Raw genomic sequence first — 18,532 nt, forward strand, 5'->3', positions numbered from 1 at the left:
TTGGCATAGAATATTCCCTGAAAATACAACCACCTCTGTACTTGTTGTCTAGAGGCTTTCAACCTGATACCGGTAAGTTACCTCACAACTAAGGAGACTTACGTTACGTTACGTCACTCTATATACTTTAATTAACATCTGCAAAACCACTGATGTCAATGGCACATGTGCACAGGGACTGGTGCCTACATACACCGGTACATATGCATACGTACATGTACACCTATACCAACCTGTTCCTCTAACAATTAAGAGGAGAACGTTTGCTGTTAATGCGTTTCCACTTGATATTGCGTGTTGATCAATCAATGAATTTACACTGACTTGTTCACTGTGGGCATGTACAAATACATGTACATGTACATGCCCAATGCTTGGTGCATGAATGTGACTGAAAAACACACTCAAATTTTGCCCGCATGCTAATGTTTATGAATAAGATTGCTCAGTACATATTTAAAATAGGTGAGGTCATTTGAGAACAAACCACATGAGTAAGTTGGGGGTACAGCCGGACTGATGAGGCAGACTTCGTGTGGGCATGCTGTTGTTCCCAAATGACCTGAGATTTGCTTCATTTTAGGCATGCTCTGCTGGAATGCCAAACTGGTTCACTGGATAAAGATTACATTAAAGAAGAAAAGAAACAAGATAGCTGTATCCTTTTTTACTGTTTTGTTTGTTTCTGCATACCTTTCTGGCAGCTTGTGTGATACAATTCACCACCTCCCAGGACCACTTCTTATTACCCATTTTGACAATGAGTTTTCTGTGTCCATGTGAATTTGCTTTTCTGTCACTAGTCTGAGTCTTGAGGGGTGGCTGGGGGAAATTGGATGTTTTAACCCTAACCTTCCCCAACCACACAGAATTAAACAGTACTAAAGTGTTTAATTCTGTGGGGATAGGTCTGGTAGATCCATAACAGCTGGCTTTTGCATTGGGTTTGGCATACCTCAGAAAAAACAAAGTCCAACAGCCTCTGTGCATAAACTTTGTGTGAATGGGGAAGGTTAGGGCCAGCAACCCTTGGGGGTTAGGGTTAAGGTCTGTGAAGGAGTGGCAAATGCAAAATAATCAATGCATCACAAAATTTGACATCAATGAACACTTTTAGCCCCAAATTGCCAAAGTTGCAATTAAACTTGCTTTAGCTGCGGATGTCAATGGTTGATTTTCCATGTGTACTTTTCTTTACAAATACTTCTTTTCCTGTATCAGAACATCTGACGTTCAAGTGACAGACAAACATGAATTTCATGCTATTCCAAGCATGTTTCCAAGTCCTTTCCTCAATATGATTTAATTTTGAGTTTTGAAAATGTCCACACAGCAGAAAAGCCACTGATGGCGTTCATCTTTCTTTAAACATTTTATCTTTAATATCTATATTTCAGTTACCCCCCATTACACATATATATATGTCTCCTTTTTTATGTGTTTAAATACAAGCATGTTTTGTGCTTCATGTACACACAGTGTACATACATGTACAGCCTGTCCTTGATGCCACAAAGTTTTGCCCTTGTCCCTTCTTTGTACCGGTAGTTAGCTGACCGACATTTTGGATTCCTGTTTTCTCTTATGAACTTTTTCCTCCTTTTCTGAGAGAGAATTAGAAGTTGGAACAACTCCATATACATGTACATGTATCAAGCATGTTTTTTACACTATGTACATATATGGGTGTTTCTACAGGTTTTCCTTGTTGGCATAACATTTAATTTTGAGAGCACAATTTACAGTGTGCATCTAACTTCCTCTTCAAGCTGTAGCAATATATGGCTAATGATATCAATAATTACTGCCAATATCTTTCCACTAAATTCCAGACTTTATTGTCACTATGACCTCGGTATAAAGTACATGTACAGTATTTGGTTCCAAGATAGAGGCAGTTATTGTACGCTCACATCTGCACTCCATGAGCTTAAACCACACGGATGTACAGCAGATGCGTACGCATTGCCATTTACACCGCACCAAACAACTTGCAAGCTAATGGAAATGAAATCACGGCCCCACTTGGGTCAACAAAATTGAGCTGAAAGTAATTCCTAGGCTTTCCTCATAGCTGCGATACATGGGTATTGATTTGAATCAACTTCCGCTGCACGCCCAGTCTGACGTTGCATCTTCCTCATCAAGTGCCGCAAGTCCACTTGCAAACTGTCCCTGACATGCCTACAGAAGGCCTGCCGGTATGGTACTCCCGGTATACGTACATGTACATGTATGTACATACCGGTACCTACAGTCTATACTTGATACAGTTGGTTAGCTCATCTTCCTGTCACGGCCAGCACTGAAGACAACTCTGTGACGGGGGCCCAATTAAACAGCAAATCAATACACCCCTGATTGATCTCTCGCTTTTATTACCTTGCCATTCTGTCCATTCTCTTTTCTTACTTTCCTGTGGGCAGGTGGAAAGGGAGAAACCAGTACATGTACCAGTAGTTTACATATACACATGTAAGAGACTCTACATGCTGCCTGAAATTTAGGCCAATCTGCAGAAAACATACATGTAATGCAAATCAAGTAAACAAATCTCTCGCAATGAAAACCCCAACTTCCACATTCAGGTATTAAGGGACAGTGCATAACTGGGGGATACTTAATTTTGGCCACTAATGATACATTGTACTTTGTGCTTGAAGTGACTGCACATGTACATGTACATGTACATATGCACAGTTTACATGGGCATTGACAGAGCAATTTTTTTTTATTTACATGTACATGTACGTACTGTACATATATGTGTTCCAATACTTGTCTGCAAAACTAGAATACAGTACACGTACATGTATGTCAATCCTTTTAAGGACAATTTCTGACATCCTTGTCTTCTTCTCTCTGTTGTCTTTTCTTCCTTTGTTAAGAATCTACGGGGGTGTTTGCTTGGTTTGGGGTGTGGATGTCAAACAGGAAAGGGAAATGTGCTGGCATGCAGAGCCAGCAAGCCGGACATTAAGCATCACTTAACCCAAACAATGGCTAGATGAGGTCAGGATGGGTTGAAGGCTACATACAAAATAACAATGGGGCTCAAATACATTTTTGACAGCATCAGTCGTGAACTGATTCACTTTCTTTTCCCCTTTTTTGGGAAGGGCCATCGGTCTGAATTAAAATTCAACAATGGCAGGATGTACATTTTGTATGCAATCAAGTACACGTACACTGTATGTACAGTGCAATGTATAAATTCACATTTTATCAGCAAATCGCAGCAGGAAAAGCATACATGTACATGTGCATACGGTAACGTGTACATGTACGTGTTCATAGCAAAGTGTTCACAATACTATTACTTTTAATTAACCCATCACACCAAAATATTTATCATGTTTGCATGTCTGTGAGAAAAGAGACTGAAATAACACATTACAAACCCTATCAATCTCTGGCTCCATCAGAAGTACAAGTAGCTAACATCACGTTCATTAATATTTTACCACTTTATTTACTCATTTAAAAAAAAAAAACAGTTCAGACCAATTTAATGGTATAAAGCCTTAACAAGAAAAACAAGGTGAAAATCAATGGGGTGTGTAAACTTGAAATACGTGTATAAGCAGAACTACTGTCATTTACCAGTATGCACAATAAAAGTACATGTACATGTGACAGACATGTGCATGAAATGGGATTAAGCTGCCGTAAAAAATCTACCGGTACATGTTTTGTACATGCGCACATGTTCATAAACATATGCGTGTACCGGTACATATGAAATATTATTTGCAAAAACATGACACTAAGGCCAATAACCCTAACCCCAGGGGTATGAGTGTAAAAACATATTGAAAGTGGAGGATTGAGGACTGTTAGTGTTAAAAATGGACAAGTTTGTACATGTTATTACTTGACAATCATCATGTACCGGTACCTACATGTACATGTGAAGGGTAGCAAATGAACTGTTAGGTAATTCCACAATTTCTAATACACAGTGCACTGGTATACATGTTCATACCAGTAAGTGTAAAAAACATATTGAGTCTCTGATTCTCTGCGCATTTAACGGTGACACACATGTAGCAACCTTAGGCGTACAGGTTATCCCCCCCGCCACCAATATTTTGTAACAAGTGCCCTTTTTTGCACATTAGAGATGCATTCTTGACACAGTTGTCCTATCAGTCAAAATCAGTCAAGTGACATGTGATACATGTATGTCTATATGTTCGTGTATGTATATTGTACTGTAGTAGGAAGTAGAAGGAATCTTTGACTGTTACAGCAAAAGGAGGGTAGTGCCCATTTTTTCCCCACGAGCAGGATTTTTTGCCTTACTGTTAAGTTACATGTACCATACCCGACGTTGTGAAAACTTTAGAAATTTTGTGGCCATAAAGAGTGCAGGCTGTGCCATTCATTTTGAACAGTACGTTGCTTTCCCCCTTCCTCGTATTTTCAGAAAGTTGGGTGACCAGTAAACAAAAGGTTTAGCAAGGATGCTGAGTGCCCCTTTTCACATTTACTCTACCCAACACATCCCCCATCAAAATAACGTTGCTACGTGTACATGTACACCCCAGGGCAAACCGAAAGGGAATCAGGGAAAACTAAAACCAAACAAATTAAATACATGTATATACATGTACATGTACCTTGGGTCACTCTACAAATTTGGGGTCCAAACATGACAAAGAGTGACATTTTCCGTCCCTGTTACCTCTTACATGTATGCTAGATGGGACAGGGAAGGGGGAAAAAAATTGCACCCCAAATTTATAGAATAACCCATGTACATATACATGTGTCAACATTGTACATGTACAGTGTTTTTTTCAATTTACCGGTGCAATGACCTACAAAAGAAAAAAGGGAAAAGAAACCAGCAAATGCAAAAAGTTTGATGCCTAATTTGAATGCACTGGTAACCACTGCAGTGACATGCTTTGAACTCACTCAGTACATACTGGCATGTATCTCATTAGGCTTATCATTTGTTAATCAACCTGTTAATCCAATACTACATGATGGAATATCGGAAGTGCCCTGCATCCATGTACTTACATTTGTACAATAATAGAGAACACACAATGTACCGATACATGTACAAACTGTACACACATGTACATGTATCTAATACATTTAGAGCATTTCCATTGGCCATGTTTTTAGTTTCATGTACATACATGTACATGTACATATAGTACTGTAAATATACGAGTGTACACAGTGTACTGGTACATGTACCGGTACCCATTTAAGTAAATGATTTGGTTTCCAAGATGCTATTACATGTAAGTTCATATAAGTAAAAATGAAACTACTGACCAACTATAAATCAGGCTTTACATTTACATGTACACATACCGGCACATGTAAAGTCTACATGTACCTCAAAGCTAACAATGCCAAATACGTGTTTACATGTATGTCTTTTAAAAAGACAAAACATCCTGCAATAGAGGCCACAGTATAGATACCAATAGATGACAATGTGAATACGCCAATACATTATAATGTAGCAGGTAATGGGGTCAAATATCCAGTTCCCATTTGAGTGATAAGTGCAGGTTCTAACAATGAGTTTCAATTAATGCAATGCTATACACGTGTGTTGAAATTCAACAGTGCATAAGTCTCTCACAAACAGCACACTTGACAAACGAGGAGGAAAGTCCAAAGTGTTTTTAAATTTTCAGTGGCATGAGCGTGAAGTAAAAAACAAGGAAATCAGCTAATCCAAGGAAAAGTTGCACGCCTGGTTTAGGGCAATTTTTGTAGTTTAATGCTGGTGTCAGAAATGTTACTAATTTGTACATGTAATCTGTAAAAACTCCATATTAGCTAGAGTTTCTCGAGGAGTCCAGTTGGTGCAATGGAACTTTCCTCGCCTTCCACCTCTGTGACAAGGGTTTGAAGCATGTACAGTGTACATGTAACATGTACTGTACATAGATGTAGGTTAGTACTGATTGGATGTCAAGTTTCTATCTGGTTCTGTGTGGGTTTCCCTTAGAATATTGCTGCAGAGCTTTCCTCATACTGTGTACATGTACGTACATGTAGGTCAGTATTGATTGGATGTTCAGTTCTTATCTGGTTCCATATGGGTTTCCCTTAGAATATTGCTGCAGAGCTTTCCTCATACTGTGTACATGTACGTACATGTAGGTCAGTATTGATTGGATGTTCAGTTCCTATCTGGTTCCATATGGGTTTCCCTTAGAATATTGCTGCAGAGCTTTCCTCATGCTGTGTACATGTACGTACATGTAGGTCAGTATTGATTGGATGTTCAGTTCTTATCTGGTTCCATATGGGTTTCCCTTAGAATATTGCTGCAGAGCTTTCCTCATACTGTGTACATGTACGTACATGTAGGTCAGTATTGATTGGATGTTCAGTTCCTATCTGGTTCCATATGGGTTTCCCTTAGAATATTGCTGCAGAGCTTTCCTCATGCTGTGTACATGTACGTACATGTAGGTCAGTATTGATTGGATGTTCAGTTCCTATCTGGTTCCATATGGGTTTCCCTTAGAATATTGCTGCAGAGCTTTCCTCATACTGTGTACATGTACGTACATGTAGGTCAGTATTGATTGGATGTTCAGTTCCTATCTGGTTCCATATGAGTTTCCCTTAGAATATTGCTGCAGAGTTTTCCTCTCACCTCTAAAACCAAACATTTCATGTTTGTCTTTTTTTTTCCGCTCAAGAACTCTGGCTGCAGTGCCTCTATGAACTTTGAGGAATTTGATAGCAGAAAGAAACAAATTATAGCGTACATTTACACGTACATACTTAAGCTAGCTGAATGTTAAGGGTGCAAACGTTGGCTGGTGTTTTTAGGGTCAACTGAGGCAAATACTTAAACAGTTCTGCTCCACTATTCAGGACAATCCAAGTCAGTCAATCCACAGACTCAATGAACAAATATGCTTACAGTGAGTTGAGGTTGAAGTTCATGTACATGTATGGTACCTATCTTGCTCAGTATGTTTCTAACTTTACATCACTGACTTCTCTTCCTTCACCTGAGTGGAAATTGCAGAAAGCTGGTGAAACTGCTCTACAAAGTGCTTATTGGCTTCTTCACAAAATTAAGAGGAAAGGTTACAGCCTAAAATGTAGAAATCTACTCTTCTGAATATTTTGGCACAGTTGTAATCACCAGATACCATACACTGAGTTACTTGCACCCACTTGAACTACCGGTGCCTCATGTCAGATGATGTCTTAACACACAGGGATTTATTGAAATACGGAGGACAGCTAAACCCATTCCAACAAATTCTGTATATGTGCCGCAGTGCTGCATGATGACTATACTTGTCCTCATGCTCAAGTGATTCCTGTACACCCGTTGAGGTTCTAACTAGTCCGTGAAGGTTGGCCGTGTGCGGATCCCTCATGTGGCCATGAACCGTGGCCGAGCACTGCAGCAACTTCAAGTACATGTATATCCCCCATGATATACATGTACAGGTACGTGTTGCCCCAGTTTTCAAAAAAGTGATGATGCGTATAAAAGAGATGTCACATAAATCTTGATCAAATGACCACCAAGGGTCAGCGCTTGTAAATTCCAACTCTGTAAAGGATGTGTTTTTTGGTAGTATTTTGTCATTTTAAAAAGCCTGTATTTCCAACAAAAAATAATGCCGCGCCCGGGGCAAATTCGACATGGAACAATCCACTGGGGCATTATTAAATCCTAGTGTGAAAATCTCTCTGCCTACAGGTACCTTTTCTAGCAGGTAGTTATTGATGTGACCCCCAATGGGGTCTCCTTTGAAGTCAAAGTTGATGTCCATGTACTTCCCAAAGCGGCTGGAGTTGTCATTGCGGTTGGTCTTGGCATTGCCAAAGGCCTCAAGGATGGTGTTGGACTGGATGAGGATATTCTTCACTCTGTGGGGAAAACATGCACAACTTCATCCACTGGAACCATACAAGCTATGTCTGGGTCTTCCACTATTTGCACCGGTATACATGTATGTATTAAAGCCAATGCCAATTATTCCAATATTGCACGTTCAATTGATAATCAAAATATTAAAATACATTCTACATGCATTTATTTCTGAATCAATGAAAAACAACAAAATAAAAAAGGTCAAAATTCAGTTACAGTGTTATCTGTTACAATGTTTAAGTTGCATTCGAAACCTTACTTCAAGCTGTTATAAATGAGTAAACTTAAAAACATGCACATACACTGTACGGTCCAGCTGAATGCATGTGGCAAACACAAAGGCACAGATTTTCTTCTCCACTTTGTTTATTTTACTTCATTTTTTTACTGGACTTTCAGTACAAACATTGAGTTTCTGGATAATTCCACGGTTAAGACACTGACACATAGGGAAGGATGTTCACAACGTATCCTGTTCTATCATATGGTGGTACAGGTGTACAAGGTACCATACATGTACATGTACAACCTGTTAGGACCTACGTGTACTCACATGTAGACTGCGAACTCTAGTGCTGTTTCTTCAGAAGTACCCTATCTCTTTATCACAAAGATTTCTTTTTCTTTCTGAAATTTGGACTTTACATTAGGATCAGCAACATTGTACATGTGCATGTACAGGTACAGTATGTGCTGCCATGATAACAGACTGACGCCTTTGCAACCTCTATTTTTGGGTGTAATGTGGAATAAAAACTTCATGAAGTTGGAAAAAATGTAATCATACGTGAAGACAGGACCTTGCTTCAAGGTCGTTAATGTTGCCATGGTAACAGACCGACACCTTTACAACCTCCATATTTGCGTGTAATGTGGAATAAAAAGTCACTTAAGTTGGGACAGAAAATGTAATCATATTTGAAACATACTGCAAAGACAGGAACTTGCCATCTGTTAATGTTGGCTGTTGTCTAACAAATGTTACTGCTCCTTAACAGAAGCCCTCAACATTATCATTTTCTTTGAAAAACAAAATGTGAAACCTACGTTGATATTTACAAGGAACTGATCTCCTGCTTTTGAGGGGATTTGGAAGGTTGAATAAATAATCCAAATACATTCAACTACATGTGTATTTGATCTCACTCAGACTTAGGCCTTGAGACATTCACAGTTCGAAATCACATCCAGCCCTTATTCGAACACAGCGGCCTATGGCATTAAATCTACTGGTATTCCACGAAATTAATGCCTTTTTCTAATACATACATGTAAATGTATCACAAGCGGCTCATGCAAGATCACGGTCTGCATGCATAACATGTACATTGAACGAAACACCAAAAAATTAAATACTTCACATGCACAAATGCCTGTTCACGCACATACAAAGTTAAGAGAAAAAAAAACTTGTACAGCTGCCTGCATGACTATTAGTCATCCTGTCCCCTGCAGGAGAATGTTAGAATAACAGGGTTACTTTTTAAACTGATCAACTACATTTATGTACATTGTATCTTGTAACAGTTTTTTGTTTGATACGCTGTGCATACACAAGCCCCCCCCATAGTTCTGCTTCCTCCAAAAATGGTATCTGAAAACGGTGAAGAAAAGTAATGTTTTTTTGGGGGGGGCACGTTTTCATGCTGATTCAGGGCGTGGTTTTCTGGTAAAACATGTCAAAAGCGTTAGAGGTCAGGTGTCAGTTGTTTCAAATGAAGCAACCAATACTTTAAATGGGTAGAGTTACTACTGGTTGTAGGGCACGTAGTCCAATGAATCTTTGAGCCCATACACTTTTTCCTCTGTTTCATTTCCATTTTCACATTATCCCAGACTTTTCCCTTCAAACCCTAACATCCTGATGTGTCCTCCCATTTCAGTATGATTTTACACACACCCTAGGGGGTTAGGGTTAAAGAACGTAAGGGTTGAGCCGCTTACACACACATAGGTTAGATCAGCACACAGGAAGCACACATGTTGACATGTACAGTATAGTATATCTATTATGTTTTGCTTAAAAGTTCGGTGTTTTTGGTACCTGTGTCAAACTGAAGACCCAATACAAACATGTTTATTAAAATTCAGAAGGAGTATGATGAAATTTAAACCCTTCTTTACAAAAAGGTAGGAACATATACTTATACCTTAGTGACACCATGAATGGTGATTTAAACATGAAATACAAAATTTGATTTTGATGTCATCTAAAATGTTCAGAGACCCACCACGTTACCAGTGGCTAACACGGATCATGTACAATATATGTATTCGTGAATCCACCTTCAATGTACACGTACACTTGCATATTGTGGAAGTAAGCACAAAATGAATTTACGTACATGTATGTTCAACTATTGCCAAGTTGTTATCTGTTTCGTTTTTAATTGCAAATTTTTGATCAAGCCTTCCACGAAATCTGGCAAGTAGAGGTTCAATTTCACAATGACTTCCACTTCTGAACTACAAATTCGATATCGAAACTTTGAACACCACTTCTGTAATGCATCAGCCATAATTCCTACCTTTCTACTTCCTGCTGTTTGCTGACGTTAGTTACAGCTGCTATGTACCTCATGATAATCTTGGAGGCTTCCGTCTTTCCAGAACCACTTTCCCCTTAAAGCAAAAGAAAGGAAACAAAACTGAAGCCCTCATTTCTGATCACTAAACGCTAGCCACAAAATGTTTACACCTGCATCTACAGGTAGGTACATGCACTGTATGTGAAATGGTTCCGGACTTCTTTGCCGTTAAAAAAAGCCTTGGTATTGGCAGTAATGCTTTTGTTTTAGCACCAATTGAAACACATAATGACTGACCAAGATGTTAATCCCTGTCTACATGTACGTGGAAATCAAGATACTTGTACTAGAAAGTTGAAGTACAACAATGCTGCCCAACAACTGAAGAAAACTGTAAAGACAAGCACAGAACAACAGTAATCATTTTTACCTTACCATAAAATTTAGGTTAACCAAATATTCAAATTTACATCGGCTCCAGACATTGGACTTGTTTAAGCAAGAGGCCATGGGTCTGAGTCCCACCCGAACAAGCTTATATTTTTCACCCGAAAAAGTTCTGAGAGAGCATGGATCATCCAGTGTTGGTATAGGGAACACAAAAAACTTCAAACTTACGGCAGTGAAGTTTTCATATGATTCTTGTCAATCAGAGCAAGTTTTCCTCCAGTTCTTCAGAATGTAAAAACTAAAACCGTGTTCACGCTGGACTTTTGGGGCAAAACTTACGAAGACTGCTGTCATGCCGACAGCTGGTAAATTGTCAAAATTGTCAAGTGTCAAATGTGGGTCATTAGTTTTACATTTCTGCAGCAGAAATTTGGCAGGGTCAAGAGGGTCACAGAAGACTTACACTGTAACTTGTTAATTTTTAGGTTGCAGAGAAGTCCCATATGGACAACCACTGTAGGGTAAAACATGTCCGATAACATGAATGGTCAGGGCATGCCTTCTGGTACTAGGTACATGTACACCCTACGTATTGTGCCCCGTGCACAGGCCCAAACACACATACAGGTACAGTACATACATGTAAATAGAGGGGACTTGTGATGCCAAATGAACGACTTGACAATGTAGGAAAAAAACTCTAAAAAATTAAAATTTGTACCAGAACTTCCCTAACGTCACCTTCGCACAAGATCGATCAGAGGGCACCCCCATGAGATTCTAAAAGGACATCCAATATCAGCAGGTTAGGAACGGTCAAGCGTATGTGTACATGTACACGTGTATCAGTAACGGTACTTTCCACTGCTTGCAAAGAATCCAAGTATGGACACAGAGAAGAATTACCATGATGGAATGTTAGCAAGCACTCGCAGTAATTTTCAACAATTTTTAGTCCAATGTTGAACATGGCTTCAGAATGTGAGCTGTATGGTACCGGTGTTTACAGATTGTAATGTACATGTACATGTATTAGTACATGTGGTTCATTTTTTGTTTTAGCCAGACACCTCCCTTCCTACTTTGTCACAGTGAAAGTGTTTGCGTAGGATGTTATCTCAAGAACCACCTCATTCACCCAGCTCCTTCCCACGCAGTCCCTACAGTCACCCAACCTCAATCTTGCAGAATCAACCACAATTTTAGTACAAAATCATTCCTCCCGAGTTGGCCAGATCTTCATGCTGTACAACGTGCATTTTGGAAGATCATTTGCAAAGGGTGTGATATCTTCAGTGAACCCTCTGCCTACCGGAGATGACTATGCAGGTGTCCCTGGCACGCCTTTTCATGCTCTTGTAGGCTGCGTCGGCGATGGCGAATATGTGCGGGGGTCTTTCGTAGATCTCTCTACCCCGGTACGTCTCCACTACCTCGGGCCCATAGATGTTGACTGTCCGGTACGGATTGATGGAGACTACCACCTCCCCAATGTAGGTGTATATTTTGCTATGTTCAAATCTGGAATTCAAAAAGGCAAGCATCAAATGTGAAAATTGTTTTGGAAGCATTTAACAAATGTATCAATGTGCACACATGTACATGTACAGTATACATGTACAAGTGTACAAATGAATTCCACCTGCTTGTGAAATTTACTTAGTTACTCCATACATGTAGGCATTTCTCATGGTGGCTCCTATTCTTATGGGTGGCCAAAGCTACATGATGTACATGTATATCCTCCATGGTTGGTTTGAAAGGGAGCCTTTACTGGATAGTTTTGACTGATGGTTTCACATCATGGCCAAACGCAAAAATGTACATTATGTACTTGCATGATTGAAGCATCAATCGACCTATCAAGAAAATACCTGCCAGTCTATTTCTATTATAAATATTGGAAAAACTTTTCAATTTCCATTGATTTACAGGTACATGTACCTGAAGTAGGAAGAACTGACATGTACATGTATGTAAACAATGGAAATTTCACTGAAAGAAAAACTACATGTGCATGGTGAACCATTATTCAAAACTTTGCTGAACTACAGGTTACATGTACATGTAGATGGGATCTGAAATGCTCAATGCCGTCCACGTTCAACTGAACTCTGACAGAGCTACACTACCACTGGTGCACGTACATGTATATGTACGTACATGGTACATGTACACCATATACAGTACATGTACAAACCACTGTCATGACAGTGTGTACGGGCAGCAACAGCAGCAGATGTCCACTTGTGTCTTCAGCAGGTCTACCCAAGACATCAAGAACCTCCTCAGACCACAGGGACATCACACTTACATGTATTAAGTTAGCAATTTATGAGAGACTTTTCAGCACTTACACGTACATGTATGCCCAAGTTCACAATGGCTCCATGTGACTGTGAGGTAAAAGCTGCTTTTCATTTTTATAATCCTTACCATTCTGCAGTCCTTTCTCAGCACTTTTCTCCTTAGAACATACAGTACATGTATATTTTACAATAAAAACTGCCAGGATGTCTGAAGTCTTACATTTACAGTTCCTACTAGTAATCTTACCTTTGTGCATTTACCATCAAATGCCCATATGCTTTATTCCCTCTTACGGTACCTATGTACAATGTACATGTACTTGACTACAACACTATCGGTACATTTACAGTACATGTACTAAAGTTTCAATAACTACATGTACATGTACACATGTACAGGTAGGGCCCAAGTTTTTTTTACCATGTACATGTGTACAATAAGTGCAGGTACACATGTACCGGTATCGTACATATGTGTACATGTATGGGTAGGCATTCACCGCGTTAAGGGGACAAGTTCTTTTGTTAGGGAAACTTGAACCGAGTTGTGGGGACATTTCTGAGTCCCCACAATGTTTTCGGTCCCCACAAAATAGGTGAAAATGTTGAGTGTATGTCCCCACAACTACGGTGGTGGAGTTACTCTACATGCAGTGTGTGCGCAGCAAGTGCATCCTGTTTACAATGTACACATACATATGTACACCGTAGGCCCACTCATGTACATGTACTGGTATGTACATGTAGCTGCTGAATGGGGGAGTTCAAATGCCTGTATCAACACATCTGCAGAGGCAGGTTACAACAAACATGCACCCGCACCACACCTTCTTTGAAGTTCAAGCCCACCTACTGCACAAGTGCATTCAAGAGCTTGGTTCCAGTGTACATGTATGTTTCCAGGGAACCAATAATTACACTGCCCCTATCAAGGGACTGAAGAAAGATAAGGTAGGATAACAGATTAGATAATAATAGTGTTGGAATTGACATTCACTGTTTATGCCCACCTTATGGGTACTGTCCATGTATGTACAGTAGTGTCACTGAGGACTATTTAGAGTGAATAAGCCTAACATTCAGATCAATTCTGAAGGATTACTGGTACAATAATTGAATATGTAAATGTACCTGTACACTGTATATCATTTGATGTCTTTTTAATAGTTTTATTTTTTTCAATATGCACAGTTTACACATAACTTTGAGGCAAGTTTTATCTAAAATGTTTAGTATATACTGTAGGTGACTTTAAAATTTGTTGCAGGCAATGAAAACAGCCAGCACAATTACTTCTTAATCTACAACAAGTAACACAAGAAAATTAATAAAAATATGAAAATTGTATCTATAGATGTATGTGATCTCTCTTTTCCTTGCCATACTAGTGCAGGTCTCGACCTTTGTATTGAGACTGATGGAGGAAGGAAACCTTTCCTGTCATGAAGCTGGCATTTGTATGACCAAAAGAAAGTTTGCAAATGTTGAGTTTTGATTACAAAGTACACACTGTTCATTACTTGTAACAGTTTTGAATCCTCTACTTGTAAGTGGATGCTTAGCCTGTCAAATGGACTGGTCTCTGGGCAGGTACATGTACGTGTTCCAGAACAATACATGTACATTGTACATGTGTGTGTAGTGACAATTAGCACAAACCACAGGCAAAAGGCATGTACATATACTGTACATGTACATGTATGCAGGCATACACCCTACATGTACACATTGTACATCAGTAGGCCAGACTCACCCAACACATTGGTCAAGGTTGAATGCTTTTTCAGCAGGTCTCAGCGGCACCGCAAAATATGTGTTTCAAATCAGTTATACCAGTAGCATGCTACGACAAATTGGAAATTTCAGCAAACTGCTTGTCATTTGCCTCAGGCACATATGGTAACCATTCAAGTCTAATTACATGTATATATGGTAGTTAAAGCCAAGTGGCAGAGTGCAGTGAAAGTACATTATCCACAATGGAATGCTGCAAGTCCAGGCAAGGTAAACACAAAAACATACGTTTGGTTTACAGAGTACATGTAAGTGCGCCTGATTCGCCCCCAAAAAACTGGAACTCATGACTTCCAAATATTCCAAACTGTGGCAAACCAGCCCATTTTTCGGCTGCCGGTAGTACTGATGGTGAAATGCACCATATTTCAGACATACACACAAGTCCATCCCCAGTCCACCCACATGGAGTCCCTGTGGGGTAATGTGTTAACATTCCTATGTGCTGACTCACATGGGGTGTTCATTACAGCAGACAGCCCAAGTGCCAGACAGGGCAAAAATAGCTGCCCATTGTTAGGGCCATCTCATGCATCATGGAGTGTGACATTAAAATCTTTTAGAAAGTACACACCTAACAGAACATTCTCTCATTAGACTGAGCCAAGCCTCATTAAGAGGTGAGATGAGTCAACCATGGGGGGGGGTGGTGAAACTGAGATTTTATCCTGGAATTCCATGAGCTTATGTACCAAGAATTTTGAACTTCAAATTGCTTCATAATCAGAGTGACACTGCATTCCACATCAGAGACAAAATGAACATGCAGAATCTCTCAGGAATATAAATAATAAATCTTGTAAAATAAATTTGCAATGTACAAAAATGTACACAATGCACTGTACACCAACAGTTGGGCCTGTTACCCAATCAAGCAAGACACATACAACCATAAAATCAGCTAATTGAAAGATGCCCGGGATGCTGAGTGCATGCATAATTCAAAACATGACTCAGCAACATTTTTATTTGAAATTAATGTCCAAGAATTTTCTCGGAATACACAGCATGAATTCACTGCGCTTAAACTCCTTAAGAATGTACATGTACCGGTACATGTTTGTCGAACACCCTTCTCTTGATTTAAGAACTTCTCTTGTCTCAGTCAAACAAAATAATGGAACATGTGCACTGCAAGGCAAGGATGACGGTCTACACATGCACCGGTACCTTTAACTGCTCTAAATTATGCATGTAGGATGACATACATGTACCAATACATGTACAAGTCTTCATGTGGGATGCAGTCTGTCACATTTTATGACCTACACATATTGCTCCATGATCTACTACAATGTACCGGTACAAATTGCTACTGTACATTGTACTGAAAAACAAAAAAGGTCTTGTAACTTGTTGAAAAGCTTTGTTCTGGTACACTGTATTTTCCCTATTGTTAAGTTCCCTGTCAGGCTAGAGCAATTATATATTTAAACATTTGGGAATGTGTATTTTGTTACACCTGTTCTCTGAAGAAAAAAAACCACAACCAACATTTTAGCTCTATTTTATCTAGAAAATATAATAAAAAAGAGCCTGAAGAGACTACCAGAGACCCTATGAAGAAGCTTCTACTCTAAGGGCTCTTACATGTATGTGGGCCCTGAACACCGGTCATTACAGACTTTGCATTGCATGCTCATTTTGTGTGCTTCGCAAATGAATTCTTGGCTCTTCAAGTTGCATTCCTACTTAGTTATTTTGCACTCCCACTTTCCCCAATCTTACCTACGTTGTAAAACCCTGTATCATGTACGGGCTATGGCACTGTGCACCAGTAGGTTAACCATGCATAGTTATTTTTCACTCTAATATGTATGTGAAGGTCAGTTATTATAATGAAGCTTAAAAAATAAATGAATTGAACTGAGCAAAACTTAAACCATTCGTACATGTACAAATGTACATGGAGGATTTTTTTTCTTCTTAGGGAATGATCTCTGAAATCTCACAAGGTCAGAATTCCATCTCATGAATACAAATTTACAGTGACAGCATGGTCATGGAACCTGTAATCAGCTGTAGAATTGTCATGGTAACAGCTCTAAGTTGCCTAAAACATTCACTGCACATGTCCAGTTGCTGTGCCAGCCAAAAACTGATTTTGAAGAAAATCGGAAGGCCTACCAGGTCACAGTCCAGTCCAAGTCAGATCACGAAGATCTACTGCAAAAAGATTTCTAATATTGATAGGCCTACTATACTGGCAGTCAATCACCAACCGTTCGTATTATGACATTTCAGTTGAGGTGCACATCACAGCTTGGGGGATGTCCCTGTATTTTAAGTCCTTTTATTTCGTATCAAAACCAGTCCCCTTAAAGAGTTAATGTCTCCTTAATAGGGGACATTTTTTACTAAGTGGGCTTAGGTAAAAAAATCCACTTGCTACTGGTGTTATCAATGTTTTCTTCCACATTTTTTTCATTTATACATGTATTTAGTTTTAAATTCAGTTGATTTTCTGAACTTTGTGCCATGTCACTTGATTAACTACATGTATATCATTTATAAAGAAAAGATTTTCAGAAAAATTATTTTGATGCGGTCTTTTCCTCACCTTTTACATGTTCGTGCCATTGCAGACTCCTGCTTGTAATCTCAGAAGTAAATGGTAGAATTCTTTTAAAATGCAGCCTTGGGTGTTTTCTTCTGCTTAATCAATAAAGGCATTAATAAAAGGATCCCCAGAGCCATGGTAGGATCACTAGGAACACTCAAAAAAATTAACCCTATTTAGAGCGCCATTCCCCCCCCCACTTGGTTCTTGAATAAACGGACTTCTCTAAATTATACGGACAGTCTTCTACATAATTATGTAGAAGTGATGTGCACCTCCAGCCTAGTAAAGAAGTATAAAAAGCCTAGGCAACAACTTACAAGGCTACATCATGTACATGTACTTTGACAATGTCATCTCTCCACACGCTTTGGACAATCATGGAATTGGCATCCAAATACAACATTCTTGAGACCTTTTTTCCAAATTCCAGTCATACATTCAAGGTGCTCAACAAGGACATATTCACATAGGCCTACATGTATCTTATTGGCTACATAGTGTGCAAGGTTAATTGCCTGACGTACACCACAACCTGACAATGCACAAGGTCACATAACACAAGTTAAATATAACCGGGGGTCTCTACTCGACAAGCAATGCTTTTTAGAGGCCTCAATCCACTATAGCACTGTATTGTTACCACGAAATGTTTCATTTAGAAAAATTAAATAAAACTGAAAGTGAAGTCCTACTGCTAGTGAAATGAAACACGGACTGTTAGTGTTAATGTTAGACTTAGCAAAATGAATTAAGCCTAGGCCCTAGTAACTCACCTTAGCTTTAAATTTTCCATAAATGCCTCTTCAGTAATTTCATCCAGAAGGACAAAATCTCCCTTCCCAAATTCTGCTCCCTCATCGTGCTCAGCCATTGTTTCTTCCTGTTTCAAATTCCTCACTGAAAACCCGCCGCACAGGTTGAAATCCTACGGGACAGCTCTCCGTTTCGCTTCAGTGCATGTTTGGGAAAAAATAACGTTAAATCTGTGTAGTACATGAACTGTACATGTAGTGTCGCAATGCAATGAACACGTCCGTAACGTCTGGTCAGGTACTGCATTCAC

General features: G+C 39.3%; 1 protein-coding gene across 1 annotated transcript in view; it reads right to left on the reverse strand.

Moving 5' to 3' along the window:
* Window positions 1-18,532, reverse strand: part of LOC110988756 (unconventional myosin-Id-like) — a 43,459-nt gene extending 24,927 nt beyond the window's left edge. The window contains exons 1-4 of the mRNA XM_022252556.2: window positions 18,243-18,532; window positions 12,116-12,324; window positions 10,414-10,507; window positions 7,716-7,881 (exon numbers count right to left, since the gene is read on the reverse strand). Of these exons, the coding sequence (XP_022108248.1) occupies window positions 7,716-7,881; window positions 10,414-10,507; window positions 12,116-12,324; window positions 18,243-18,340 (567 nt within the window). The 5' untranslated portion in view covers window positions 18,341-18,532. The remainder of the gene's footprint in view (window positions 1-7,715; window positions 7,882-10,413; window positions 10,508-12,115; window positions 12,325-18,242) is intronic.

Source organism: Acanthaster planci, linkage group LG17 (assembly GCF_054643075.1).
Source record: "Acanthaster planci isolate LZ-2023a linkage group LG17, COTS_SCS, whole genome shotgun sequence".
Lineage (NCBI taxonomy): Eukaryota > Metazoa > Echinodermata > Asteroidea > Valvatida > Acanthasteridae > Acanthaster > Acanthaster planci.